Source organism: Somniosus microcephalus, chromosome 7, assembly GCF_052327205.1.
Source record: "Somniosus microcephalus isolate GS21.2 chromosome 7, FLI_Smic_1.0, whole genome shotgun sequence".
Lineage (NCBI taxonomy): Eukaryota > Metazoa > Chordata > Chondrichthyes > Squaliformes > Somniosidae > Somniosus > Somniosus microcephalus.
The window spans coordinates 215,137,199-215,164,506 of record NC_140993.1 but is presented as its reverse complement, the minus strand read 5'-3'; the positions used below and the strand labels follow the sequence as shown (position 1 = coordinate 215,164,506).

At 47.7% G+C, this 27,308-nt stretch overlaps 1 protein-coding gene across 2 annotated transcripts; it reads left to right on the top strand.

Moving 5' to 3' along the window:
- Window positions 1-29: 29 nt before the first annotated feature.
- Window positions 30-27,308, top strand: LOC147115110 (dendritic cell-specific transmembrane protein-like). 2 transcript variants are annotated; one of them, XM_085993400.1, is made up of 4 exons: window positions 30-1,449; window positions 6,983-7,312; window positions 14,365-14,527; window positions 25,170-27,308. In XM_085993400.1, the coding sequence occupies exons 1-4, from the start codon at window positions 352-354 to the stop codon at window positions 25,229-25,231; spliced, it is 1,653 nt and encodes a 550-aa protein (XP_085849526.1). In that variant the 5' UTR covers window positions 30-351; the 3' UTR covers window positions 25,232-27,308. The 2 variants fall into 2 exon arrangements, with proteins under 2 accessions (XP_085849526.1, XP_085849527.1); XM_085993401.1 differs by lacking the exon at window positions 14,365-14,527.

Here is a 27,308-nt window from a genome sequence, read left to right as displayed (position 1 = left end):
ATGAAAAAGAGAAAGAGAAATGTGCTTAAACTTCTTATTTTACTTATTTATTTCTAAATGTTAGTTGTATTAGGTTAATAATATTGCAGTTGAAATACTTGAGTAGGTTTTTTACTATAAAGGCAGGGCTTGCTTTAGTGTCACAGCATGGAAGGTAAAACTCAGAACAACATTCCCTCGACCTGCCTGTTCCTAACTGTTAATCCAATTATCATGCTATATAATGATAGATAGCTGAGCGGGAGCTGGAGGAAATGTCTCTGGTTTTGAACTTGATGCATACTAGCACTACTCTAAGTTAGCCAGTGCCCATTTATCAAGCTGTTAATGCATTCATCCCTTGCTCTTTAAATGATAACTGTGAATATTTTATTTGATTTCAGTTTCTCCAATTGTAGAAAAGAAGCTATCAAAATTAAAATGGTCATTCTCAAGATTGTTGCTCAATTTTTTGGAAGGCTCTTTGAGCTGTTTGCATCAGAACGAAAGTCCAGTTTGAAGAACATTCTGTGCCTGATCTCACTTTGTCTTCTGATGGGACTGGGGGCCAGTGGCATCCTCTATGTCAGCTTGCGAGCATTACAATGCAGCCTCTCAGTGGCTCTGGTGGTGTGTGGGATCTTTGCTGCCGTCACTCCTGCAGCTTTGTTTCTTTCAAAGTATCTCAGATGCTTCACTCTGATATTCCTCATTTCATGTGGAACACAACAAGGCCGCAACGCTCTGATAACAGCAGGCACCGGTGTGGTGCTCTTTAACTGTGCCCAAAACAGCTTTCACAATTTAAGTGGATTAGTGGAAAGTTTAGTCTGCTACCTGGAGGACATGCTCCCGCCCATCAAAGATCTCTTGGCAAAGTACATTGAAGTTATTATTTGGATTCACCAACAAATCCCCAAAATACCAGGAAGTCCGTTGGTAAAGTTTGAGGATGAGTTTAAGATAAAACACAGCATAAAAGATGACGGTTTAAAAAGAAACCTCAGTGCAACCAGAATTAACTTGGAGACTCTGGCTAATCGTATCATTTCAACATTTGACACATTTTCCCGAGTCTGTAGAAGTGTTATGGCCATAATGGGTGTCTTACTGGTGCTAATATTCACTTGGTTCTATATCAAAAGGTATTTTACCAACATAAAGTTTGAAAACATATTTGTCACAAATCAATTCCTGCAGTTTGATGAGATGCAGAAAGAACAAGGTAAGCCTCATCTGCTCCAACTAACCAGGAAAGAGAAGAAATGCTTTATAAAGATCCCAGCAGTGTGTTTATCAGAAAGGGAATGGAAAATGATGGCAAGATTCTTTGTTCCCATCTTCAGTAATGTGTGTATTTGGGCAATAATCATAATACTGGATTATGGACTATTCTTACTTATTTCTTCAATAAGACATCATCTAGACCAACTGCCTTCAATAAACATTACCATGAATATGAAATTTGTTGTAAGTATATATACTTTTTCTTTAACATAAAAATGCAATTTTGGCTAACTTTTGAAGTTCAAATTGTATAGCAGCACTTTATAACTATGTGTGTAATGACTTGATATGTGATCTTTTTATGTGAGAGTTACCAATGGGAAAGAGTAGAATGACTGGGGTATTCTGCTTCTGCATTCGCCAGCCTGCAATTTTCCATGCATTAAAGTGAGGGGGAAGGGGAGAAATTACAGGTTGGCCAGTGCAGAAAACCCCAGTATCAATTCTGTGACAGTAGTACTCCAGGGTAGGTGCGGTCTAACTGCTGGTCATATTAGGCTTTTGCGGCATTGCCAAAACTTGGCAGTATTGATCAAAAAACTATTATAGTAGGGATGATGTAGTTGAGGGTTCAAAGACAGAATCTATTTGGTTAGAACTAAGGAACAATAGAGGAGCTATTACGCTACTGGGTGTATACTATAGGCCACCAAATAGTGGGAAGGAGATAGAGGAGCAAATTTGCAGGAAAATTACAGAAACATGCAAGAACTGCAGAGTAGTGATAATGGGGGACTTCAATTATGCTAACATAGACTGGGATAGTAATAGTGTAAAGGGAAAGGAGGGGTAGGAATTCCTGAAATATGTACAAGAGAACTTTCTTGTTCAGTGTGTTTCCAGCTCAATGAGGAAGGAAGCAGTGCTGGATCTAGTTCTGGGGAATGAAGTAGGGCAAGTGGAGCATGTTTCAGTGGGGGTGCTTTTGGGGAACAGTGATCATAATATCATCATATTTAGAATAGTTATGGAAAAGTACAAGGAACAATCAAGCATAAAAATTCTTAACTGGAGGAGGGCTAATTTATGTAAGTTGAAAAGGGACCTAGCTGAGGTAGATTGGAATCAAAAATTGGTAGGCAACAGTAATTGAACAATGGAGGCCTTCAAGGGGAATATGGTTTGGGTACAGAGTAGACACATTTCTAGGAGGGGGCAAGGAAGAGCAATGAAAGCTACAGCTCCCTAATGAGAAAAGAAATAGAGATTAAAATGAGACAGATAAAGGAGGCTTATGACAAATGTAAGGTTCATATTACAGTAGAGAACCAAGCTGAATATAGAAAACAGAGGAGATCTAAAAAAGGGAATAAGAGGGGCAAAGAGAGAGTATGAGAATAGATTAGTGGCTAATATAAAAGGGAACACAAAAGTCTTTTATAGACATATAAATAGTAAAAGGATAGTCAAAGGAAAGGTGGGGCTGATTAGGGGCCAAAAAGGAGATCATCTTGTGGCGGCAGAGGGCATGGCTGAGGTACTAAATGAATACTTTGCATCTGTCTTCACTAGAGAAGAAGATGCTGCCAATGTAGCAGTAAAGGAGGTAGTAGCAATATTGGATAGGATAAAAATAGATAAAGAGGAGGTACTTAAAAGGTTGGCAATACTCAAAGTAGAAAAGTCACCAAGTCTAGATGGGATGCATCCTAAAAAGGAAAAGAAAGACTTGCATTTATACAATGCCTTTCACAACCTCAGGCTATCCCAAAGTGCTTTACAGCCAATGAAGTACTTTAAGTGTAGTCACTGTTGTAATGTAGGAAATGAGGCAGCCAATTTGCACATAGCAAGATCCCACAACAGCAATGTGACAATGATCAGATAATCTGTTTCAGTGATGTTGACTGAGGGATAAATATTGGCCAGGACACTGGGGATAACTTCCCTCCTCTTCTTTGAAATAGCGCCATGGGATCTTTTATGTCCACCTGAGAGAGCAGACGGGGCTTCGGCTTAACGTCTCATCCAAAAGATGGCACCTCCGACAGTGCATCACTCCCTCAGCACTGCACTGAAGTGTCAGCCTAGATTAGAGTTGGCACAGGCACGATGGGCCGAATGGCCTCCTTATGTGCTGTATCATTGTATGATTCTATGATGCCATGAAAGATGGAATGCTCCAGACTTAGAATCCTTAACATTAGTTATCAAAATTAGATCTTCCCTCATCACCAGGCATGGTTGCTTCTCCAGCCTCGCCCCCACTAAACAAATACATCATACCTTCTCCAAAATCAATTTCAAAGTAACTGTGTCTTCATTTTCTTGAACGTTTGTCATTGGTTTTGAGTTTTATTGTAGATTACGAAATAGAGATGCTTTCCAGATCCACCTTACTGGTTTCCCACTGATTGTCAAGGTCACCAAGAGCTTCCATTTTTATGCATCCAGCTCTTTTCAGGCTAGTATGTGTGATATCTTCAGTGTCAGCATGGTGTCTGTTCATAGAGGCACCAAGAAAGTGATAGATGCATTATTCAGTAGGCCTTGAAGTGCTGGCATTGTTTTGTTCACAAATGTGACAGCCAATTTATAAAGGAAGATTCCTTTGTGTGAAACCCCTTTAAGATCTCACTACGCACACATTAGTATGTGGTAACTGTAAATAGGCCATACATTCTAAGTATGCCCATTCATATTAACCATTCCTTGAGTTGCTTCTGCTATGCTAGGACTCAGTCTGGCTATTCTGATGGTGCAGTTTAGCATCTCCCAGCATGAAAGCATGAAACCGTTAGCAGAGATGACTTTCTCGCAGGGGTCTACTTGTGGCAGGTGCTTGTCACATATAAGGCTATTGCATATAAGAGCACTAGAGCCATCCTTTGTTCCTTAACCTGTCCTATTACCACCTCCCCTTGCCTTGAATATTTCTTAATGTCTCTCAATGTCTCTTAATCTCTCCTGCTTTCTATCCTATCACTGACCTTCCCTTTTGTTCTTTCATCCCCTCCCCCTTTTCCCAGCCCCTAACTTGCTTTAAAATCTATTCTATTTCCTGCTTTTTTCCAGTTCTGACAAAGGGTCTTCGACCTGAAACGTTGACTCTGTTTCTCTCTCCACGGATGTTGCCTGGCCTGCTGAGTATTTCCAGTGTTTTCTGTTGTTATTTCGGATTTCCAGCATCCGCAGTATTTTGCTATTGTAGGAGTATTGCTGGCTGACCATTCTTCTTTCTAAGTTCTTACCTTATCCTGTAGGTGCAGGAGAGGACTCTTTCAGCGCTTTACACCAGCACCTTCTAGGGAGTGCCAAGAGTGCCATCAACCTTTTCTTCATTCTTTACAGCAAGGCTTTCATCACCTCATTTCAGGCTTCCCCCTGCCTGTATGATTGCATTACTAAGTTGGCCTTGTATCTCATCATTGTACTTACTAAGTGCTGTTCTTCATCAGATGGCCCATGTACAAGAGCAGGCTTTCATGCACCCACTCAGATCAGTAAAATGTAGTGTTATAGTGGGAAAAATTCAGTTGTTTGCACCTCCCGTTAGCGCCTTAAGAGGGCGCTAATGGGGCGCAAAGCAACTAGCGCCCGGGCACAGCGATGTTTGTGCTGCTCGCGAAATTAACCAGACATTTTGCGGCAGCACTGAACACTACCACCACGATTTCCTGCGCCAGCAGATTATGACGTCAGTCGAGTGCGCAACGCCCCAGTAGCGCCCCGGACCGGAAATTGAGTGGTGCCCCCTGCCTTACTGCCTGCCGCTAGCAACGACAGGATGAGGGGAGCCTTATGCTCTCAGAAAGGAACTAGGGGAGCGCTATTTAAAGGCGACCACTTCCTGCCTTTTTTTGTCTGTGACATTTTTGCACCACGCATTCTGAGAGAGAGAGAGAGAGACTTCTGGAGAGATTCAACGCTGTGTGAAGGAGTTTTGGGTACTGAGCAGCACTTTGCAGGTTCATTTTGATTTGCCCTTCCTTGTATCGATTTAGAAGAGACTATGGGGTCTGCACTCTGAGCTCTTTCCCTGGTTCTCTCCATTGTTCTTTCCAGCAGCTTTGATGTACAGGTCTCTCCAGGCTGAGATTCAGGCCGAGATTCAAGGCTGTAATGAGCAGGATGTGGATGGAGAGCAAGATCAACCCTCCCCTTTAAGATAAAAACAGAAAATGCAGGAGAAACTCAGCAGGTCAAGCAGCATCTGTGAAGAGAGAAGCAGAATTAACGTTTCAGGTCGATGACCATTCGTCAGAACACCCCTTTAAGAATTGGACGGTGCCAGTGTGTCTGTGTTCCATTGCTGACTGACATCACATGAGCTTCGCCAGCGCTGTGAGGTAGCGCCTCGCTCCTTGGCCATTGCGCCTTAAGATAGGTGTGAAGCGCCTCCAGGGGCGATAAAAGCCAAGTTTGCCATCGGATGCGATAATTAGCGCCAGGCGCTAAACTTTGCGCATGGCCGCTAATGGCGCCCCAAACAGGGCTATACTGAATTTCTCCCCCATATTCCACGGGTGAGTACGAATGGGGTGCTCACCCATAGGCCCAATGGAAGTGCCGGATTCTTGCATGCACTGCGCATGCGTGGGAAACTGGAACTTCCATTCCCTTAAAGGAAGGGGTTCAGAGGTCGAACGCATACACAAGGCCTGCTTTTAACAAGGTACTGTAAGTGGTGAATTAATTAAAATTAAAACATTTTTTCCACAGGTTTATTATTTTTAAATACTTTAAAGAAAGGTAAGTTTATTTTTAGCCCCGTTAGAAAATGTAATTAATTTTTTCAAAAGTTTAAATTATTGTTTAAAATAGTTATTTTATGTAATTTATAGTTATTTTAAAAATGTGATTTAAAAAAAAATTATTTGAAGTTTTAGTGATGTTTTGGGGCTTATAGTATTTATAGTTTTGACAGCTCTTCCTGTCAATTTTATGAATGGGTATTTCCCTGCTACCATTGGATCTCCATGACCCACGTGATCCCAGGGGACGCATCGAACTAACTGCACCCCTGGGATACGCAAGCACTGTGCACTGGCAGTTGGAGGAGGCCCAGGATCGGAATCCCACGCGGGCCCACAGCTCAACGGCCGGCACGCTAGGTAAGTGCAGGTCGAAGGCTTGCACCTGCGGGAAGCCTCCGACCCGAATTTCTGGGCCCTTATATTAACGAAAACTCGGGGGTAGACCCGCGCAGTGTCAAACCTGCCGGGCTGCAGGAGAGCGGCCAGAAGAGGCCAAGGAATGTCATATTTCTGATTCTTCGGGAGGACGCCTTGGGGACTAGAAGGAGCTGGAGTGCTCCTCTGAGCACGTCAGGAATCATTGAGCCTCTCTCCCCCCTGCCCTGCCTACACCGGCATCTTTTTGGAAAACCGCCCTCCCAAGCACTTACCTTACATCGAGGACCGTTCCCTTGGGCCCTTGGCAGCGGTCGCTTCCTGCCCCAATTCCCACTCCAGTCTGCCGGCCGGGACATCATTCCTAAAAGGGAGCAGCCAGCATCCGGAAAGACATATAGTATTGTACTTACTATACCAGATTATTTTGTATTTGTACCATTTATATGTCTTTTCAGGGAAACTACATTAGTTTATGGGTAAAGCCAATGGATATTATAGTTGCAACATTATCAACAAGTGTAATGGACAACCTGAAAATGCACCTATAAAATTCCATGTTATCTCAATTGAACCAGTTTTTATTTTAGTATTGAACTGATAATCTGTTTGTGTTACTTATTTATCCCTTTGTTTTTCTACAGGCAGAGAGCAAGTTCCTCGGGTTTCCTGTATACAAGCACGAGAGCACAGAAACCATCTCGTATGAAGCTCACTTGTCTAAACGTGACTGCATCCCTGAACCAACTCTGTCGATAACCAAGATATGGATCCCACTCGTTGCACTACTTGCTGTCTTATTGTTACTTACTTTACTTTCTGCAAAATTTACAATATTGAAAGTCTTGGTTTTGTCATCGTTTTATGCTGAGACTGAGAAAGGCCGAATACAGTTTTTGCATGAAAAAATATTACAGAAAAGATCCTGGGCCAAATTAATGAATACAGAGAAGGCACTGAATTTCACTAATAGGGTAAGGAATTAATTATAATATAAAAAATATTAAGCTACTGATAAGATTAATCGAAAGTAACATTCTCAATGTAAACTTTTACATCTTTGCCATGTTAGTTACATTTAGAGCTCTGTTTTATATTATTCACACCCCTTCCTGATTTCCGCTCCCTCCCAAAGACTTCGGCTGCGATCTTGCCAGCCCTGGGGACGTGGGTATGGAGGCGGGACTGCCAGGAAAATGGCAGAATTTGGGGCGGATGCCCAACCCGCCCCAACCCGCCTCCATGCCATCTTGCCAGGAGGTGGGTAGCAGACCTGCGCCGGGTCCCATCTCCTTGGAGGCGGGAAGAGGATTACAGCCACTTAACTGCCTGTTAACAGGTATGATTCCATTTCTGAATTTCCTATTCAAATAGCCATTCACCTGTGAGTTTAGATAGTGTGTGCCAACATGCTATTTAACTGTGGAGTGCACCACTGTCAAACCTCATTCTGCCCTCATCCAGCATACATACATGGACACAGGACTCTGCGATAATACCAAGAGAGCCAATATTAGCTGTTTTTTTTACCCCCCTGAGCCCAAGAACACTGGTGTAAATTATAGAATCTTTAATACCTCCTTCCCCCAATGCATGGCTGACAACAAGGACAACAACTTACATTTATATAAATCCTTCGACGCAGAAAATCATCCCAAAGCACTTCACAGAAACGTAATCAGCCAACAATCAACACCAAGTCAAAGAAGGAGATATTAGGAGGGGTTAAATGGATGGATTTTCAGTAGGTTCTTAAAGGAGGAGAGGGAGGTATGAGGCAGAGTGGTTTAGGGAGTGAATTCCAGAGCTTATTGTCTAGCTGGCTGAAGGCCTGGCCGCCAATGGTGAAGCAAAGGAATTTCAGGATGCGCAAGAGCCCTGAGTTAGAGGAACACGGGCCTAGAAATTCGGTGGGGTTAGCGCCCAATTAGAGGCGTTAGAGGGTCTTGCGCCGGAATTATAGCTGGTAACGAAATTGCATTGGGCCCTACCATCGGCGTTAGCCGGTAGCGCTGCGCCGGCACCGATGACGTCATCGGTGTGCGCAGCGTCCCGGTTGCCGTGGTAACCCGGCCCCAAGCCCAAATTCAGTTGCGGCCGCCTCGCCCGTGGCAGCTGCAACCAACGATTGTTGAAAGGGATGTTACACTCCTTTGCGCCGGCGCATAAAGGTGGAGCGGCGGCCGGCCGCTTTCCCGGCAGCCGCCTGCCCGCACCTCCCTCCCCGGACTCCTCCACCACCCCCCCGCGGCACTGATGTGTGTGGCCCGCGAGCCCGGCTCTTCCCCGAGGTGCCGGGCTCATTTGTTGGGCGAATCGACCGGCCAGCGGCCGGCTGCAGGCAGCTCCTCCTTAACAGAAGGGGGAGGCCTGCAGTACCCCAGCCTGCCGCACCGCCTCGGGTGCCGCAGTGGGGGATTAGCGCCTCAAAACTGCACTGAACGGCCATAGTGAGGCGCAAAAACCCTCCATTAGCGCCCGCCGCCGTCTGGGCCCGGGGCAACCGAATTTTCGTCGGGCGCAGCGGCATTAACGCCGGCGCAAAATTTCGGGCGCTAAAGCCCTGGCGGACCCACAACCGAATTTCTAGGCCACAGTGTTTTTGGAGTGTTGGAAGACTGGAGAAGATTACGGAGATAGGGAGGGGAGAGGCCATGAAGGGATTTAAAGACAAGGATTTTAAATTGGAGGTGTTGGGGCATCAGGAGCTAACTTATGTCAACAAGCACAGGGCTGATGGTGGGTGGGACTTGGTGCAGGATAGCGTAGGGCCAGCAGGGTTTTGGATGAGCTGAAGTTTATTGAGAGTGGAGGATGGGAAGCTGGCCAGGATAGTATTGGAATCAGACCCCGATGATGTCTTCACCCCTTGCCTGCGTGGGGAATCCCTGCCACCCAAAATCTTTCTCCCACCCACCAGCCATGTCGTTCTTCCCGCTGGGTTCGGGCGGGAGACTGACACCGATCATGCAGATGAGGCCTGTGAGTTAAAATCTCCAAAGCGTCACACTGCGGAGCACCAGCCGACTCCCCGTCTGCCTCACCACAGCCCCCCACCCCCCAACCCCCACCGCCGCACCGATCATGCCCGTCCTTAAAATCACCCCCATGGGGTCATGTTCTATATGTACACTGATGGCACCCAGCTCTATCTCTTCACCACCTCTCTCAACCCCCTCCACTACCTCTGTGTTATCAGACTTCTTGTCTGACATTTAGTCCTGGATGAACCAATAAACATTGGGAAAATTGAAGCCACCATTTTCAGTCCCCGCCACAAACTGCGTTCCTTTGTTACCAATTCCATCCCCTTCCCCAGCTACTCTCTCAGGTTGAACTAGACTGTTCGCAACCTCAGCATAACATTTGACTCAGATCTGCATTTCTGACCCCATATCCATTCCATCATAATAACCGCCTACTTCCACCTCCGTAATATCACCCGTCTCTGCCGCTGCCTCAACCCATCTGCTGCCAAAACCCTCATCCATGCCTTTGCCATCTCCTGACTCGATTATTCCAACACTCTCTCTGCTCTCATTCTTTTCCTCCACTTACACTCTTTCACTCACTTTCTCTTCCCACACATTCTCTCTTTCTCCCTCCCCACAGACCACCAGCAGGACACAATGTGGAGTACCTGTAGTGTGTGTACTTTGCAGAAGGAACTATATTCTGCAGCCCCTGTATACGGCAGTACCAGTAGTGACCACCCCTGTATATAAGCCTGTGTAGTAACTTTGCATAGTTAGTTTCCGTTTGTCTCCACTCAGTAAAGACCTGTTATAACCAACTCCTGCAGTCCGTGTCTCAATTACACACGGACGTTACACTGGCGACGAGCAGATCCGAACTTACCTACAGTCTGCACCACCTCATGGGGATCCCTGAAGCAAAGTTGCCAGAGGTCGAGGCCAGAAGGAAGAAAGAAAAAAAAACAAACAGAAGAAACGGGCGTCGACCGTGGGCAACCGCCTCTGATTCATCGGAGTTGAAGATTTGCAGGAGAGGCTGTCGAGAGCAGGGCTTGGTTATCCTGTCGATGGTGTTACAGCTAATCGGGCTGGTGGCAGGTAGTACACTGATCCTTCCTGGGCTGCGGCGGGCTAGAGCTCGATCGGGTGGCTTTTCAACGGGGTCGAGCAGCGTTGTCGGGAAGAGGAGAGAGAGAGAGAGGGTGGAGCACACAGGGCGCGGCTGGTACTATGAAGCCGGGCAGCGTACAGACCCGAGAAGAGGGAGGAAAGTGTCCCGTAGGGTTGCTCCGACGACGGGGAAAAAGAAGTTAGAAGCGCAGAAAGCCGCGAGGAGCTGCAGTTTGCCACGGGAACCGCGGAGAGCGGCGTTAGCAACAGCGCGGGGGGAAGTGCGCGAAGACCATAGGGCGTCGCCATCAAGGCATAAAACGCCAGCAACAGCGCTAGCAGCGGCGGAGAAGACGGAAAGTGCGGGAGGCGCCATTTTGTTAAATCGGGGAAGAAGGCAAAGCGCGGGAGGCGCCATCTTAGATTTCCAAGATGCCGAAGACTGGCAATATCACTGCCTTCGATAATGCAATAGAAGACTGGACCACGTATGTGGAAAGAGTCAAAGTATATTGCGAGTCAAACGAAGTAGCCGATGAGAAAAAGGCATCGGTACTACTAAAGTTAATGGACGCAAGAACGTATGGCCTATTGCGGAACCTGATTACCCCAGCCAAACCGATGGCGAAGAGTTTTAACGAAATTGTTGATATCCTACAGAAACACCTAAATCCTACACCGCTGCTGACAGCAGAAAGATTTAAATTCCACAGGAGAAATCAGCATAAAGATGAGAGCAATGCTGATTACCTTACGGAACTACGCAAGCTATCAAAGCACTGCCAGTTCGGAGCAGGACTGACAGATACTCTACGGGACAAATTTGTCTGTGGACTCCTGAGTGAAGGAACCCAGAAGAGGTTACTCTCAGAGAAAGAGCTGACGCTAGATAAGGCTTTCAGCGTGGCAGTATCGTACGAAGCAGCAGCAAGGGGAGCTGCAGAAATACAGCAAAAGCCACAGGAATACGGCACCCACGAAATGACACGGGGATTTGAAAAATGTTATCGCTGCAGCAGGACAACCCATGACCAGAAGGACTGCTGGTCCAAGGACAAAATATGCAGGCAATGCGGAAAGATGGGACACATTGCACGAGTTTGCAGGTCTGGGAAGAAGACTAACGACAACAAAAAGGCTACTAAGGAACAGTATAGGAAAGTACAAAAGATGACGGACAGTAATTCCGAAGACCAGATGAGCAATAGTGAACCCGGAAACAAGAGACTAAGCTGTCTCAAACTTCACAACGTAATCGCAAAAGAGGATCACCGAACCACTTGGGTCACCCTCACGATAGTAGGGTCACAAGTCAAAATGGAATTGGATACAGGATCAGCCCTGACCGTCATGAATCGACGAGACTACGAGCGGCTATTCTCACACATACCCTTGAAAGAGACATCCATTGTCTTGAAGACGTATACGGGGCAAAAAGTATACCCCAGAGGGAAAATAAGGGTGCCTGTCGAATACAACGGCAAGGAAATACAGAAATTGTATCTGTACATACTGCAAGATGGTGGACCACCGTTATTGGGACGCGAATGGATCAGAAAGATAAGTTTAGACTGGCACTCCATTCAGGCACTGACGTTGGCTGGTAAAAAGGATGATGATGGCACACCTGGACGATTGTCAAAAATCTTGGCTAACGCCAAAGAGGTATTTCAACAGGAACTGGGAACTCTTAAAGGCATAACCGCCTCGATAAAAATAGAAGAGAATGCAATTCCCAAGTTTTTCAAAGCAAGGCCGGTACCATATGCAATTCGCCCAGCCATCGAGGCAGAGCTGGAGAATCTGGAGAATGCAGGCGTGTTATCTAAGGTAGACTGGAGCGAGTGGGCGACACCCATCGTTCCTGTCATGAAGAAAACGTTAATCAATAAGTCTGAGGAGCCAAGGAAGGTTCGTATCTGTGGGGACTTCAAGGTGACGGTGAACCCAGTCCTTCACACAGTACAATATCCTCTCCCGAGGATAGAAGATATTTTCGCCTCACTATCTGGAGGGAAGCGTTTTACAAAAATTGACCTAGCACAAGCATATTTGCAGATGGAGGTTGAAGAATCCTCTAGGAAGTATCTCACGATAAACACTCACAAAGGTCTTTACCAGTATCATCGACTAGTATTCGGAGTAGCATCAGCTCCGGCGATATGGCAAAGAGCGATGGAACAAGTCCTGCAAGGGATTCCGGGGACTCAGTGTTACTTGGACGACATCCTAGTGACAGGTGAAGATGACAGTGAACACCTTGCCAACCTAGAGCAGGTGCTCACTAGACTAAGAGAACATGGGCTACGAGCCAATCGCCCCAAGTGCGAGTTTTTTAAGAAACAGATATCGTATTGTGGCCACGTGATTGATGAAGAGGGGTTACATAAGTCCCCTGACAAAATTGAAGCGGTAGTTAAGGCTCCAGCGCCTGAAAATGTGTCGCAACTGAGGTCATTCCTCGGATTGGTGAATTACTACCATAAGTTTTTGCCGAATTTGTCCACAATTCTGCACCCACTGAACGCCCTACTACAAACTGGAGTAGCATGGAAATGGAGCGATGAATGTAAGCAGGCCTTTCAGAAGTGTAAAGACCTAATCACTTCAAGAGAAGTATTGGCTCACTACAACCCATCACTACCGATAAGACTGGCGTGTGATGCGTCTCCCTACGGCATTGGAGCGGTACTGTCACATAAATTCCTTGATGGTTCAGAGAGGCCGATAACTTTTGTGTCACGCTCGTTAACTTCAGCCGAGCGTAACTACGCCCAGATTGACAGAGAGGCCCTCAGCCGTGTGTGGGGGGTGAGAAGTTCAATCACTACCTGCACGGTCAGAAATTTACTCTACTAACTGACCATCAACCTCTTGTCTCCATTTTCAACCCTCAGAAGGGCATCCCGATAATGACAGCACAACGGCTACAGAGTCGGGCGGCTGCTGAAGTTTGCGCCTGGCGCAAAGTCGAGGCCACTTCGCCGATATTGAGTAGCATCGCCCTAAGAGGTTGCTGCAGCACTAAAACTGGCGATGCACGACTATCTTTAGGCGCTAAGCCGGCGGTGCTGAGCTATACCGCCGAGGCCGGGCGCAGCGCAGGTGCGGTGATTTCTTCATTGACGGCAGACACGCTGGTGCCGGCCAGCTCTTAAAGGGGGAAGGGTCGATTTTTTTGGCTGCCACGCCCTGGACACTGCAGCCCTCCACCTAGGCCTGAGCACTGCTGCTGCAACTCTTCACCGCCCAGGACGATGCAGAAGGCCCGGGAGAGAGCGCTGCGCTTCAGCGAGGGTGACCTGAGGCTGCTGGTTAGCGCAGTGGAGCGAAGACGCCATGTTTTGTTCCCTGACAGTGGCAAGAAGCCGGTGCCCAGCGTCTACCGGAAAGCCTGGAGGGAGGTCTCCAACAGGGTGACATCCAACAGTGTGGTTGCCAGGAGTCCTGTACAATGCAGGAAAAAGTTCAACAACCTCACTCGGATTGTCAGGGTGAGTACCCTTTCCAGTGTCCTCCTCATCCTTGCATGTGCACCTCACATTATGGACAAAGGGACCTGAAAGCCCTAATGGCCAGCCCTCATCCAGCAGCTATGGGACTGGCATGAACATCAATTGCACATTCTGCACTTTACACACTGTCCAAGCTATTCGACCATGGGAGGCAGTGCAGACAAGATCAGGGCTACACACTGTTCAAGCTATTCGACCATGGGAGGCAGTGCAGACAAGATCAGGGCTACACACTGTCCAAGCTATTCGACCATGGGAGGCAGTGCAGACAAGATCAGGGCTACACACCGTCCAAGCTATTCGACCATGGGAGGCAGTGCAGACAAGATCAGGGCTACACACTGTCCAAGCTATTCAACCATGGGAGGCAGTGCAGACAAGATCAGGGCTACACACCGTACTTAGAGGCCGTCCTTTCTCTTGCAGGCCAAGCTGGCTAACAACAGGCGTAGCCAGATTGCGACCGGTGGAGGCCGACCTCAGCACCAAGAGCTCACCGACCTAGACCAGCACGTGGAGCGCATTATGGGAGTCCGTGTGATTGGCCCCGTTGCCACTGGAAATGCCGACCCTGTTCTGGGCACCAATGGTAAGGACATCACCTTTTGGACCTCTCTCGTTCCACTTGCGCATCAGATCAACATCCTTTGCCACTGTCCGACCAATGCGGTGAATGGCACCACTCATGCCTCCCTCGCTGACGCCCTGTCCTCACTCTATAGCTACTCTTGTGCCTTCCTGCTTTCAGATGGTGAGACACCAGGTGAGGAGGCGGGCCTTGAAGCTGCCAGTGACAGCCCCTCGGAAGAGGAGGAGGAGGAGGAGGAGGAAGAGGCAGCCGGCCCATCAGTGGCACCCTCAGCCGCGGCAGCCCATGGCGATGTAGGGGACACGTCTTCCCTGGAGGGGAGCCTGGGGGAAGGGTCGCAGGAGAGTGAAGTTCCTGGGCCCAGCGGCCTGCAGCAACGCGGGAGGGGTGGGGAAGCTCAGCGGCCTTCTCCCCAGAGGGTAAGTGCGGCCTCCAGTCCTGCGACGGTCAGCGCAGAGGAGGTGCGCCTCCTAGAGGAAATGGCCGTTGACTCGGAGCGCAGGCACACGGAGCTCATGGGGGTAGTGGCACGGATGCCTGACTCCATACAGTCACTGGCTCGGAGTGTGGAGGAATTCAGGGCAGCACAGTCGGCGAGTTCCCAAGTGCTCACTCGTGCCGTCCAGGCCCAGGCCAGGAGTCTCCAGGAATTTGGGGCAGCACAGTCGGCGAGTACCCAAGTGCTCAGTCGTGCCATCCAGTCATTGGCTGGGAGTGTGGAGGAATTCGGGGCAGCACAGTCGGCGAATACCCAAGTGCTCAGTCGTGCCGTCCAGTCACTGGCTGGTCTTATGCGGTCACAGACCAGGGCAGCACGGGCACTAACTGGTGCCACACTGGCTGCATCAGCCAGGCATCGCCAGGGCACCCGCCGCCCTGCAGCAGCCCAGCGGGCTGTCCTTCAGCAGTTTGCTGCGCATGCTGCAGTGCTGGCCCGGGCGACTGCCACTGTATCAGGCGACCAGCGAGCGCCTGCCATCAGCCAGCTTGCCCCCATTCCTGCAGCCGACACTGCCACTCCACCAGTGCAGCTGCCACCAGCTGTTGGACACACTGATGCCGCCCAGCCACAGCTGCAGCAGTCACTAGCCGGCCCCTCGAGGGCCAGAGCTCGTGCAGGCCGACCCCCAAGGGCATCTGCCGTCTCGCCATGTGCCCCTCAGGAGCCCTCCCCCAGCCTTGCTGCAGCCACTGGGCTCCAATTGAGGAGGAGCAGCAGGGCGGGCAGGGGCCGCACAAGTATGCGCAAGGCATCGCCCTCGCGGGCCAAAAAGTAGAAGGTGTGGGCAAATGTGTTGTTTTTATGAAGGCCGAGGATGTTGTGTTTGTTTTTATGAAGGCCGAGGATGACGGTCTTTTTTGTTTCACTGTTCTGTTAATCCTCTCCAGGTTGTGGGAGCGAGTTATGTGTCTGACTGTTTTGGGTTTTTTTTTTTCTGTTTCTGTTTGTCATGTGGGAAGGGCACAGAGCTTGTGGAATAAACAATTTTCTTTAATCAGATTGTCCATGTTTGAACTTTGAAGTTTTTGTTGCCTTGACCGGCTGAGGGCTTGCGGAGCGGCTGCATTCATGTTCTTTCATTGGCACAAGCCATTCCCTGAGAGGGGGCCTAGAACCTACGTTCAATAAGCCGCCGACGGGCGGCCCTTGGACCTTGTGGCTCCCTCCTGTGCTGGTCCTCCTCCTCCTGCTCCTCCTGCTCCTCCTCCTGAGGTGGTGCGCCAATCTGTGGTGGCAATGCCTGAGTCCTGCGGATAGCCAGGTTGTGCAGCATGCAGCAAACGACCACGAAATGGGAGACTCGCTCCGGCGAATACTGCAGGGCTCCGCCGGAACGATCCAGGCAGCGGAACCGTTGCTTCAGGACGCCGATTGTTTGTTCGATGATGTTCCTGGTCGCTTGATGGCTCTCGTTGTATGCCTCTTCAGCAGGGGTCCTGGGCGCGCGGAGCGGGGTCATGAGCCAGGTACACAAAGGATAGCCTTTGTCCCCGATAAGCCATCCTCGTGGCTGAGGCTGTGCCTGGAACATGTCAGCCACAGTAGTCTGTCGCAGGATGAAGGTATCGTGGCTGCTGCCTGGAAAGCAGGCATTGACAGCTAGGATGAGCTGCCTGTGGTCACACACCAGCTGTACGTTGAGGGAATGGTAGCCCTTCCGGTTGCGGTAATCGTCGGCATTCTCCACAGGTGCCCGCAAAGCCACATGCGTGCAGTCAATGGCGCCCTGCACCATGGGGAAGCGCGCTATTCTTCCAAATCCCATTGCACGCTGTTGCTGCTTGTCCAGGGTCATGGGGAAGGAGATGAACTGACGTCTCCTTCTGAAAAGGGCATTGGTCACCTGGCGGATGCAGCAATGCACGGCGAACTGGGAGATGTTAGCAATGTCCCCAGCAGCGGATTGGAAGGAGCCGGTGGCATAGAAGTTGAGAGCAACCGTCACCTTCACTGCCACCGACAGAGACGTCCTGCACCTCAGCTGTGGCTGCAGATCACTCCGAAGCAGCTGGCAGATCTCTGTGACAACCTCCCTTCGGAATCGCAGCCTCCTAACACACTGGTCGTCAGACATGTTGAGATAGGAGAACTGCTGGCGGTAGACCCTGGGTGGGTAAGGCCTCCCTTGGCGATGCCTGTTGCCCCCTCTCCATCTAGCCAGGGCTCGCACTCTCTCACGGCGTCTGTGAGCCCTTTGGATGTAATTGTGAAAGCCAGCGTTGACACCCATTGCAGCCCCCATAATATGCTGGCAAACAATGAGATATGAATGAAGGCAAAGACAATTGCAAAGCTGTGGCCTGAAGCCAGAAGTACCTGTCCTAGTGTTGGGCCAAAGCAGTAAGCTCTCTACCTTGGTCTCTCTCCAAAGATCCGTTTCACAAGAATGAGTGCTGCAAAATGGCAGCCTTTTATAGTGCAGGTGAAGTGCCCTTTAATTTGCGCTCCCCGCGGCTCGCATCGGCTGAGCACCGTTCCACTCAACAGTCGCGAGGGCCGCCAGGCGCACAATGGGCCGGCGTGACTGAAGTTCCGGTTGCGGGCGCACAAAGGGCGTTGCACGAGGAAATGACGTCATGATCTGCGCGCGCAGCTGAGCGCGCGCAAAGACTTTGCGCCGGCGCTAAATGTCTACTGAAGTTGGGGCGAGGCGCAGATCGCGCTGCGCCCGGGCGCTAAGCAGATAGCGCTCGACATCTACTCCTCCTAAGGCGCTAACAGCTGGCGCAACCAACTGAATTTCTAGCCCTATGTCCGTGTATGATTGAGACACAGACAGCAGGAGTTGAACAAAACAAGTCTTTACTGAAAGGAGTCAATCGGGAAACTGAAACTACAGAGGCTTACTAGCGCCTTTTATACAGGGGTGGTCACTGCCGGTACTGCAGTCTGAGACCAGTTATTCTCTTAAAGGTACATACACAACAATTCCTCCCCTTTTAGATAAACAGTACATAACATTCATTTAACAACTAAATGATAACTAATTACAATCACAATTACGGTTGCTAGATACATTGGTTAAGTTTAAGCAATTATAAGTTCGGTCTTTGAGGAGGCTTCCTGATTCTGTCTGGATAACGCCTCTTTGGGGTATCAGGTTCCTCTGGCAAGGTTGAGTCGGGATCAATGTCATTGTTTGGTTCATCTGCTTCCAATATCACCGATTCTGCGGTAGCTGCAATTGGTACGTCGATTTCATTACCAGGTGTATCAGATCGTGGTGTGGAGTTTTCCAGTGACTCTAGAATCTGGTCAGCATGGCGTCTTACAATGCTCTCTCCAACGTCCACGGTATACATGAGAGGTCCTTGCCGTGTACAAATCGTTCCTGGCTGCCATTTCTCAGTGCGGTAGTCCCGGGCCAAAACTGGTTGACCTATCTTAAAACTCCTGGTCGGCCTTTCATTCATATTCTGAAACTGCCTGTTCTCCACATCTCTTCGGACGTTTGGCTTAACCAAATCCAAGCGGCATCATAGTCTTCGATTGCAGAACATCATGGCTGGAGTTTGGTTGGTAACCGCATGTGTCGCATTCCGGTAGGCAAACAAGAAGTTGTCCACCTTGTGTTGTAGGGGTATATCTTCATTACACATTGCCTTGATAGCCTTCTTGAATGTTTGAACAAACCTCTCGGCCAATCCATTAGTGGCTGGATGATATGGGGCAGATGTGTAATGCTTAACACCATTGTTCTTTAAGAACCTCCGGAACTCTTCAGACACAAACTGTGGTCCATTGTCAGAGCAAATCTGTTCAGGCAGCCCATTCCTGGTGAATATGGTTCGTAAAACTGTGATAGTTTTTTCCGTGGTGGTTGAGGACATTTTTATTACCTCTGGCCACTTTGAATGTGCATCCACCGCAATTAAAAACATCGAGTCCATGAAGGGACCAGCAAAATCAATGTGCACCCTTTGCCATGGAGATGAGGGCCACTCCCATGGATGTAGAGGAGCTTGTGGTGGGGCGTTTTGGACCTTCTGGCATCCTGCACAGCTCTTGGTCATCTCTTCGATTTCTCTATCGATTCCCGGCCACCACACAAACGCTCTGGCTAAGTTCTTCATTTTTACCCCACCCAGATGACCCTCATGAAGCTCATTGAGCACCCTATCCGTCAACTTAGGTGGAATTAATACTCTGGATCCACACATCAAGGTTCCTCTGCACACTGACAGCTGTTCTCTTCTCGGCGAGAATGCTGGCAGCAGTGGTTCGCCATGTGCTGGCCATCCCTTCACCGTTAAATCATAGACCCGTGATAGTGTCGGGTCTTTTCGTGTTTCCTTTTCTATGTTTGCATTCGTCACAGGTAGACATTTGACTATGGTCGAGTGGAATAACTCCATTGGATCCACTGCAAGGTCTTCTTCTTCCACCATCGGCAACGGTAGGCGTGACAATCCATCAGCATTCCCATGCTGTTTAGTTCCTTTGTACTCGATGTTGGTGTGCCCCTAGGAAAAGGGACCACCTCTGCAGCCGTTGCGCTGTCATTATCGGTACGCCCTTCTGAGGGTTGAAAATGGAGACAAGAGGTTGATGATTGGTTAGTAGAGTAAATTTTTGACCGTGCAGGTAGTGATTGAACTTCTTCACCCCCCACACTAGGCTGAGGGCCTCTCTGTCAATCTGGGCATAGTTACGCTCGGCTGAAGTTAACGAGCGTGACGCAAAAGTTATCGGCCTCTCTGAACCATCAAGGAATTTATGTGACAGTACCGCTCCAATGCCGTAGGGAGACGCATCACACGCCAGTCTTATCGGTAGTGATGGGTTGTAGTGAGCCAATACTTCTCTTGAAGTGATTAGGTCTTTACTCTTCTGAAAGGCCCGCTTACATTCATCGCTCCATTTCCATGCTACTCCAATAGTAGGGCGTTCAGTGGGTGCAGAATTGTGGACAAATTCGGCAAAAACTTATGGTAGTAATTCACCAATCCGAGGAATGACCTCAGTTGCAACACATTTTCAGGCGCTGGAGCCTTAACTACCACTTCAATTTTGTCAGGGGACTTATGTAACCCCTCTTCCTCAATCACGTGGCCACAATACGATATCTGTTTCTTAAAAAACTCGCACTTGGGTCGGTTGGCTCGTAGCCCATGTTCCCGTAGTCTAGTGAGCACCTGTTCTAGGTTGTTAAGGTGTTCACTGTCATCTTCACCTGTCACAAGGATGTCGCCCAAGTAACACTGAGTCCCCGGAATCCCTTGCAGGACTTGTTCCATCGCTCTTTGCCATATCGCTGGAGCCGATGCTACTCCGAATACCAATCGATGATACTGGTAAAGACCTTTGTGAGTGTTTATCGTGAGATACTTCCTATAGGATTCTTCAACCTCCATCTGCAAATATGCTTGTGCTAGGTCAATTTTTGTAAAACGCTTCCCTCCAGACAGTGAGGCGAAGATGTCTTCTATCCTTGGAAGAGGATATTGTACTGTGTGAAGGACTGGGTTCACCGTCACCTTGAAATCCCCACAGATGCGAACCTTCCTTGGCTCCTCAGACTTATTGATTAACGTTTTCTTCATGACAGGAACGATGGGTGTCGCCCACTCACTCCAGTCAACCTTAGACAACACGCCTGCCTTCTCCAGATTCTCCAGCTGTGCCTCGACGGCTGGGCGAATTGCATATGGTACCGGTCTCGCTTTGAAAAACTTGGGAATTGCATTCTCTTCTATTTTTATCGAGGCGGTTACGCCTTTAAGAGTGCCCAGTTCTTGTTGAAATACCTCTTTGGCGTTAGCTAAGATTGTTGACAATCGTCCAGGAGTGACGTCATCATCTTATTTACCAACCACCGTCATTGCATGAATGGAATGCCAATCTAAGCTTATCTTCCTGATCCATTCACGTCCCAATAACGGTGATCCACCATTTTGCAGTATGTAGAGATACAATTTCCGTATTTTCCTGCCGTTATATTCGACAGGCACCCTTATTTTTCCTCTGGGGTATACTTTTTGCCCCGTATACGTCGTCAAGACGATGGATGTCTCTCTCAAGGGTATGTGTGAGAATAGCCGCTCGTAGTCTCGTCGATTCATGACAGTTAGCGCTGATCCTGTATCCAATTCCATTTTAACTTGGGACCCTGCTATCGTGAGGGTGACCCAAATGGTTCGGTGATCCTCTTCTGCGATTTCATTGTGAAGTTTGAGACAGCTTAGTGTCCTGTTTCCGGATTCACTATCGCTCATCTGGTCTTCGGGACTACTGTACGTCATCTTTTGTACTTTCTTGTACGGTTCCTTAGTAGCCTTTTTGTTGTCGCTGGTCTTCTTCCCAGACCTGCAAACTCGTGCAATGTGTCCCATCTTTCCACATTGCCTGCATATTTTGTCCTTGGACCAGCAGTCCTTCTGGTCATGGTTAGTTCTGCCGCAGCGATAACATTTTGCAAATCCCCGTGTCATTTCGTGGGTGCCGTATTCCTGTGGCTTTTGTTGAATTTCCGCAGCTCCCCTGGCTTCTGCTTCATACGATACTGCCACGCTGAAAGCCTTATCTAGCGTCAGCTCTTTCTCTGAGAGTAACTTCTTCTGTGTTCCTTCACTCAGGAGTCCACAGACAAATTTGTCCCGTAGTGTATCTGCCAGTCCTGCTCCGAACTGGCAGTGCTTTGATCGCTTGCGTAGTTCCGTAAGGTATTCAGCATTGCTCTCATCTTTTTGCTGAGTTATCCTGTGGAATTTAAATCTTTCGGCTATCAACAGCGGTGCAGGGTTTAGGTGTTCCTGTAGGACAGCAACAATTTTGTTAAAACTCTTCGCCTTCGGTTTGTCTGGAGTAATCAGGTCCTGCAATAGGCCGTACGTTCTAGCGCCCATTAAGTTTAGCAATACCGATGCCTTTTTCTCATCGGCTATTTCGTTTGCCTCGCAATATACCTCGACTCTTTCCACATACGTGGTCCAGTCCTCTATTGTATTATCAAAGGCAGTGATACAGCCAGTCTTCGGCATCTTGAAAATCTAAAATGGCGCTTCCCGCGCTTTGCCTTCTTCCCCGATTTAACAAAATGGCGCCTCCCGCGCTTTGCCTTCTTCCCCGCTGATTAAGATGGCGCCTCCCGCGCTTTTGCCTTCTTCCCCGCTGTTGCTAGCGCTGCTTTCCGCGGTTTCCGTTGCAACCTGCAGCTCCTCGCGGTTTCCTGTGTGTTTAATATTTTTTTTAAATTATTTTCCCATTGTGGAACAACCCTGTGGGACTCTTGCCTCCCTCTTCTCGGGTCTATATGGAGCCCGGCTTCGTAGCACCGGCCGTGCCCTGTGTGCTCCACCCTCTCTCTCTCCTCTTCCCGACAACGCTGCTCGGCCCCGTTGCAAGCCACCCGCTCGAGTTCATGACCGCCGCAGCCCAGGAAGGATCAGTGTACTACCTGCCACCAGCCCGATTAGCTGAAGCACCGTCGACAGGAACCAGGCCCCGCTTTCGACAGCTTCTCCAGCAATCTTCAACTCCGCTAACACAGGGGTGGATGCCCATGGTCGACGCCCGTTTCTACTGCTTCTTTTTTTTTTCTCTGGCCTCGACCTCTGCTCACTTCGCTGCAGGAATGGATCCCAGGAGGTGGTGCAGACTGTAGGTAAGTTCGTATCTGCTCGTCGCCAGTATTATGTCCGTGTATGATTGAGACACGGACAGCAGGAGTTGAACAAAACAAGTCTTTACTGAAAGGAGTCAATCGGGAAACTGAAACTACAGAGGCTTACTAGCGCCTTTTATACAGGGGTGGTCACTGCCGGTACTGCAGTCTGAGACCAGTTATTCTCTTAAAGGTACATACACAACAGAAGAAGCACCTGCAATGGATCCAGTGGAGATATTCCACTCGGCCATAGTCAAATGTCTACCTGTGACGAATGCAAACATAGAAAAGGAAACACAAAAAAACCCGACACTCTCCTGGGTCTATGATTTAACGGTGAAGGGATGGCCAGCACATGGCGAACCACTGTTGCCAGCATTCTTGCCGAGAAGAGAACAGCTGTCAGTGTGCAGAGGAACCTTGGTGTGTGGATCCAGAGTAGTAATTACACCCAAATTGAAGGATAGAGTGCTCAATGAGCTTCATGAGGGTCATCTGGGAGGGGTAAAAATGAAGAACTTAGCCAGAGCGTTTGTGTGATGGCCGGGAATCAATAGAGAAATCGAAGAGATGACCAAGAGCTGTACAGGATGTCAGAAGGTCCAAAACGCCCCACCACAAGCCCCTCTACATCCATGGGAGTGGCCCTCATCTCCATGGCAAAGGGTGCACATTGATTTTGCTGGTCCATTTATGGACTCGATGTTTTTAATTGCGGTGGATGCACATTTAAAGTGGCCAGAGGTAATAAAAATGTCCTCAACCACCACAGAAAAAACTATCACAGTCTTACGAACCATATTCGCCAGAAATGGGCTGCCTGAACAGATTTGCTCCGACAACGGACCACAGTTTGTGTCTGAAGAGTTCCGGAGGTTCTTAAAGAACAATGGTGTTAAGCATTACACATCCGCCCCATATCATCCAGCCACCAATGGATTGGCTGAGAGGTTCGTTCAAACATTCAAGAAGGCTATCAAGGCAATGTGTAATGAAGACATACCCCTACAACACAAGGTGGATAACTTCTTGTTTGCCTACCGGAATGCGACACATGCGGTTACCAACCAAACTCCAGCCATGATGCTCTTCAATCGAAGACTACGATGCCGCTTGGATTTGGTTAAGCCAAACATCAGAAGAGATGTGGAGAACAGGCAGTTTCAGAATATGAATGAAAGGCCGACCAGGAGTTTTAAGATAGGTCAACCAGTTTTGGCCCGGGACTACCGCACAGATAAATGGCAGCCAGGAACGATCTGCACACGGCAAGGACCTCTAATGTATACCGTGGACGTTGGAGAGAGCATTGTAAGACGCCATGCTGACCAGACGCCATGGTGTCAAATCCACACCACGATCTGATACACCTGGTGATGAAACCGAAGTACCAATTGCATCTACCTCAGAATTGGGAATATTGGAAGCAGACGAACCCAACAACGACGTTGATTCCGAATCAACTCTGCCAGAAGAACCTGATACCCCAAAGAGGCGTTATCCAGACAGAATCAGGAAGCCTCCTCAAAGACTGAACTTATAATTGCTTAACTTCAGCTAATGTATATGACAACTGTAATTGTAAATATGTTATTTAATTATTAATCGAATGTTATATACTGTTTAGCTAAAAGGGGAGGAATTGTAGTGTGTGTACTTTGCAGAAGGAACTATATTCTGCAGCCCCTGTATACTGCAGTACCAGTAGCGACCACCCCTGTCTTTAAGCCTGTGTAGTAACTTTGCATAGTTCCCGTTTGTCTCCACTCAGTAAAGACCTGTTATAACCAACTCCTGCAGTCCGTGTCTCAATTACACACAGACATAATAGTACCCACAGGTGGAGACATGGACAAATGGTCAATAAACAGGCAGTAGGAGAAACATGGGTTCTGCAAATAAATGGGTAAAAGGGTGGAAAGATTAACAGTATTGTAGACAGCTGGCCAGTGACACGAGGGGCTTTTAATGCCCTTCACCTGACGGAAACCGATCGAAGTGGGAGTCCATATCCAAGTGGTACACTTGCCGATCTGTTTCCGCCCTGTAACTATATTGAAGCTGAATGGCTGAGGCATCCACCTGTCTTAGGAAGGTCCTCCCTCCTTCCCCCCCCCCTCACCGAGGGGCCTCTGCATTGCCCAGACTAGTCCCCCAGGTGGTTCCCACATGCGGCGGTGCTCAGACTGGTATATCCAGTCTCACTGATGCTATGCTGCATCTCTTGGAGGCTCAGAAAATTGAGAACTCCTGATGTAGGGTGTCCCCACCCCCCAGCTCTATCCTCTCTTACTCCAATAGCCATGTTTGAAGCTAGTGGAGGCTCTGCCACCAATGGGTGATGCGGAATCCCCCATAAGGCCAGAACCTGGCCTCGCTGTGTTCCGGCCTAGTTTCTGGCCCTTCAGTCCCACCAAAGGTGGAAGAATGCCTGAAGTGCCATGGATTTATTTTCGGCCATTTGGCTTTTTAAAACATATTTGAATAAAAGCAAATGTTTTATGCTTGACATTTCTGCTTTTTAACTCCTACAGGCCTCCTTTTGGTTTCCCATCTTCAGAATGAAGCAAAGCAAAAAAGAATTACTGAAGAGTAAACAAATTTATTACCGGAACTCTGATGAATTCTGTATTGAGCTTTGAATAAAGATATCTCAGATATTAGGCACTGAATAAACTATTGTACCAGGCAGCACTTCATATGTGATTATAAGTTGACTGTGATAGACTAGATAACTGGACATATATATGCTGTACAGTAAACTATAGAAATGCATCTATGTGTTACATTTATGCCAAAGGCAAAATAATCTACTCACTATAACTTGGGTTTATTTGAATTATGTCCCATAGTTGTGTTTAGTTATTGGCAAGCTTGAGTAAAATCCTTTGGTGCAACATTAATGAAATATCAGAATGATACCAGGAATGAGAGACTTCAGTTATGTGGAGAGACTGGAGAAGCTGGGATTGTTCTCATTCGAGCAAAGAAGGTTAATGGGGAGATTTACTAGAGGTGTTCAAAATTATGAAGGGTTTTGATAGAGTGGATAGGGAGAAACGGTTTCCACTGGCAGAAGGGTCGGTAATCAGAGGCCACACAATTAAGGTAATTGGCAAAAGAACCAGAGGGGAGATGAGAAATTTCCTTATGCAGCGAGTTGTTATGATCTGGAATGCACTGCCTGAAAGGGCGGAGGAAGCAGATTCGATAATAACTTTCAAAAGGGAATTGGATAACTACTTGAAACGGAAAGATTTCCAGGGCTATGGGGAAAGGACAGAGGAGTGGAACTAATTGGATAGCTCTTACAAAGATCTGGCACAGGCATAAAGGGCTGAATGGCCTCCTTCTGTGAGGTATGGTTCTATAAAATCAATTTCTTGTCACTGCTCTCTCTCTAAATTCACCCATGCTATTGTCTGCACTTGGAAGAGCTGAATGGTAGTCAACCTTAATAGCTGATCTGCATAAACACAAAACTTTATGGCTTAACAGAAGGAACCTTATTTTCTCGGCAACAGTTTTTACATGCAAAATTACATGAGCATTTTTATTAAAAAAGATACTTTCACCAGAGCTTACATGTCAGGGTAATTCATGGTTTATACAGCACTTATCATACAGAGGAAGTTAGTATATTAGCCACAACACCAGTAGAACTACCCTGCTCATCTTCAAATAGTGCCATGGGATCTTTTACGCCTACCTGAAAGGGGTTAACATTAATCAGAGAAACAGTGCAGCACTCCCTCAGTACTGCACTGGAGCATCAGCCTAGATTTTGTGCTCAGGTATCTGGAATGGAATTTGAACCCATAAGCTTTGGACTCAGAGGCTACCAACTGAGCCACAGTGGACACTATAGAAGGGAATGGTGTCAATATTTGGCAGATGGTCGCATGTGCAATAACTTTTTTCATTAACATTTTAATTTTCAATGATATAGAGTTTTGCGCTGTATTGTAAGTTTTTAAGGCTACAAAGGGAACTGACAATAATGATCCAAGCGAATAGTTTGATTTAGTGAAAGATTCAAGGACCAAGCAGCACAAAGTAAAAATGAGGAAACTAGAGTAAAAAGGGAAGTCAGTTGGAACCTCTTCACCCAAGAGGGTAATAGAAGTCTGGGAATTGAACTGGGAAACATATTGAAGGTTAATGGATTCAGTTAAATGCTTTCTGAAGAAAGGGTTGGGGGATATGGTGAAATGTTGGTTGATGAGGCTAATCCATAAAAATAGGATGGTCTTTTCCTGTTCCTAAATAGTCTTATGTTTACGCAAAGAATAACTAATATCTGGAATGATATTCTGGATAGGAGAGTGAAGGTGAAAACATTTCAAGAGGCAGATGCTTTGCTGGGAGTGGATTATATAGGCCTCTATGGAAGGTTGAGCTAGGTTGGGGTGGATGGCCTCCCTCATCTGTACTTATCTTTGTAATATTATATGGTTATTAATTATTCTTTTCTAAAGCTTCTGTTTGAACTGTTACTAGATAGTATAGCAAGCAAAATGTGCATAGTCACTGCCTCATATGGAAAAGCAAATCAGTTTAACATTTTTGCCTTTGTTTAGTAACCTATTGCTAAACTTAAAAAATGCATTAGTTTTAAACCTCTAATATATGCATTATAAACAACTGATTAAATACATGAAAAATAAATCTTT

Excerpts from the sequence above, each read along its gene's own strand:
- LOC147115110 (XM_085993400.1), top strand. The coding sequence starts at position 352 with ATGATAACTGTGAATATTTTATTTGATTTCAGTTTCTCCAATTGTAGA. Across the intron at positions 1,450-6,982 it reads CCATGAATATGAAATTTGTT|GCAGAGAGCAAGTTCCTCGG; the intron begins GTAAGTATATAT and ends GTTTTTCTACAG. Across the intron at positions 7,313-14,364 it reads CACTGAATTTCACTAATAGG|GCCAAGCTGGCTAACAACAG; the intron begins GTAAGGAATTAA and ends TTTCTCTTGCAG.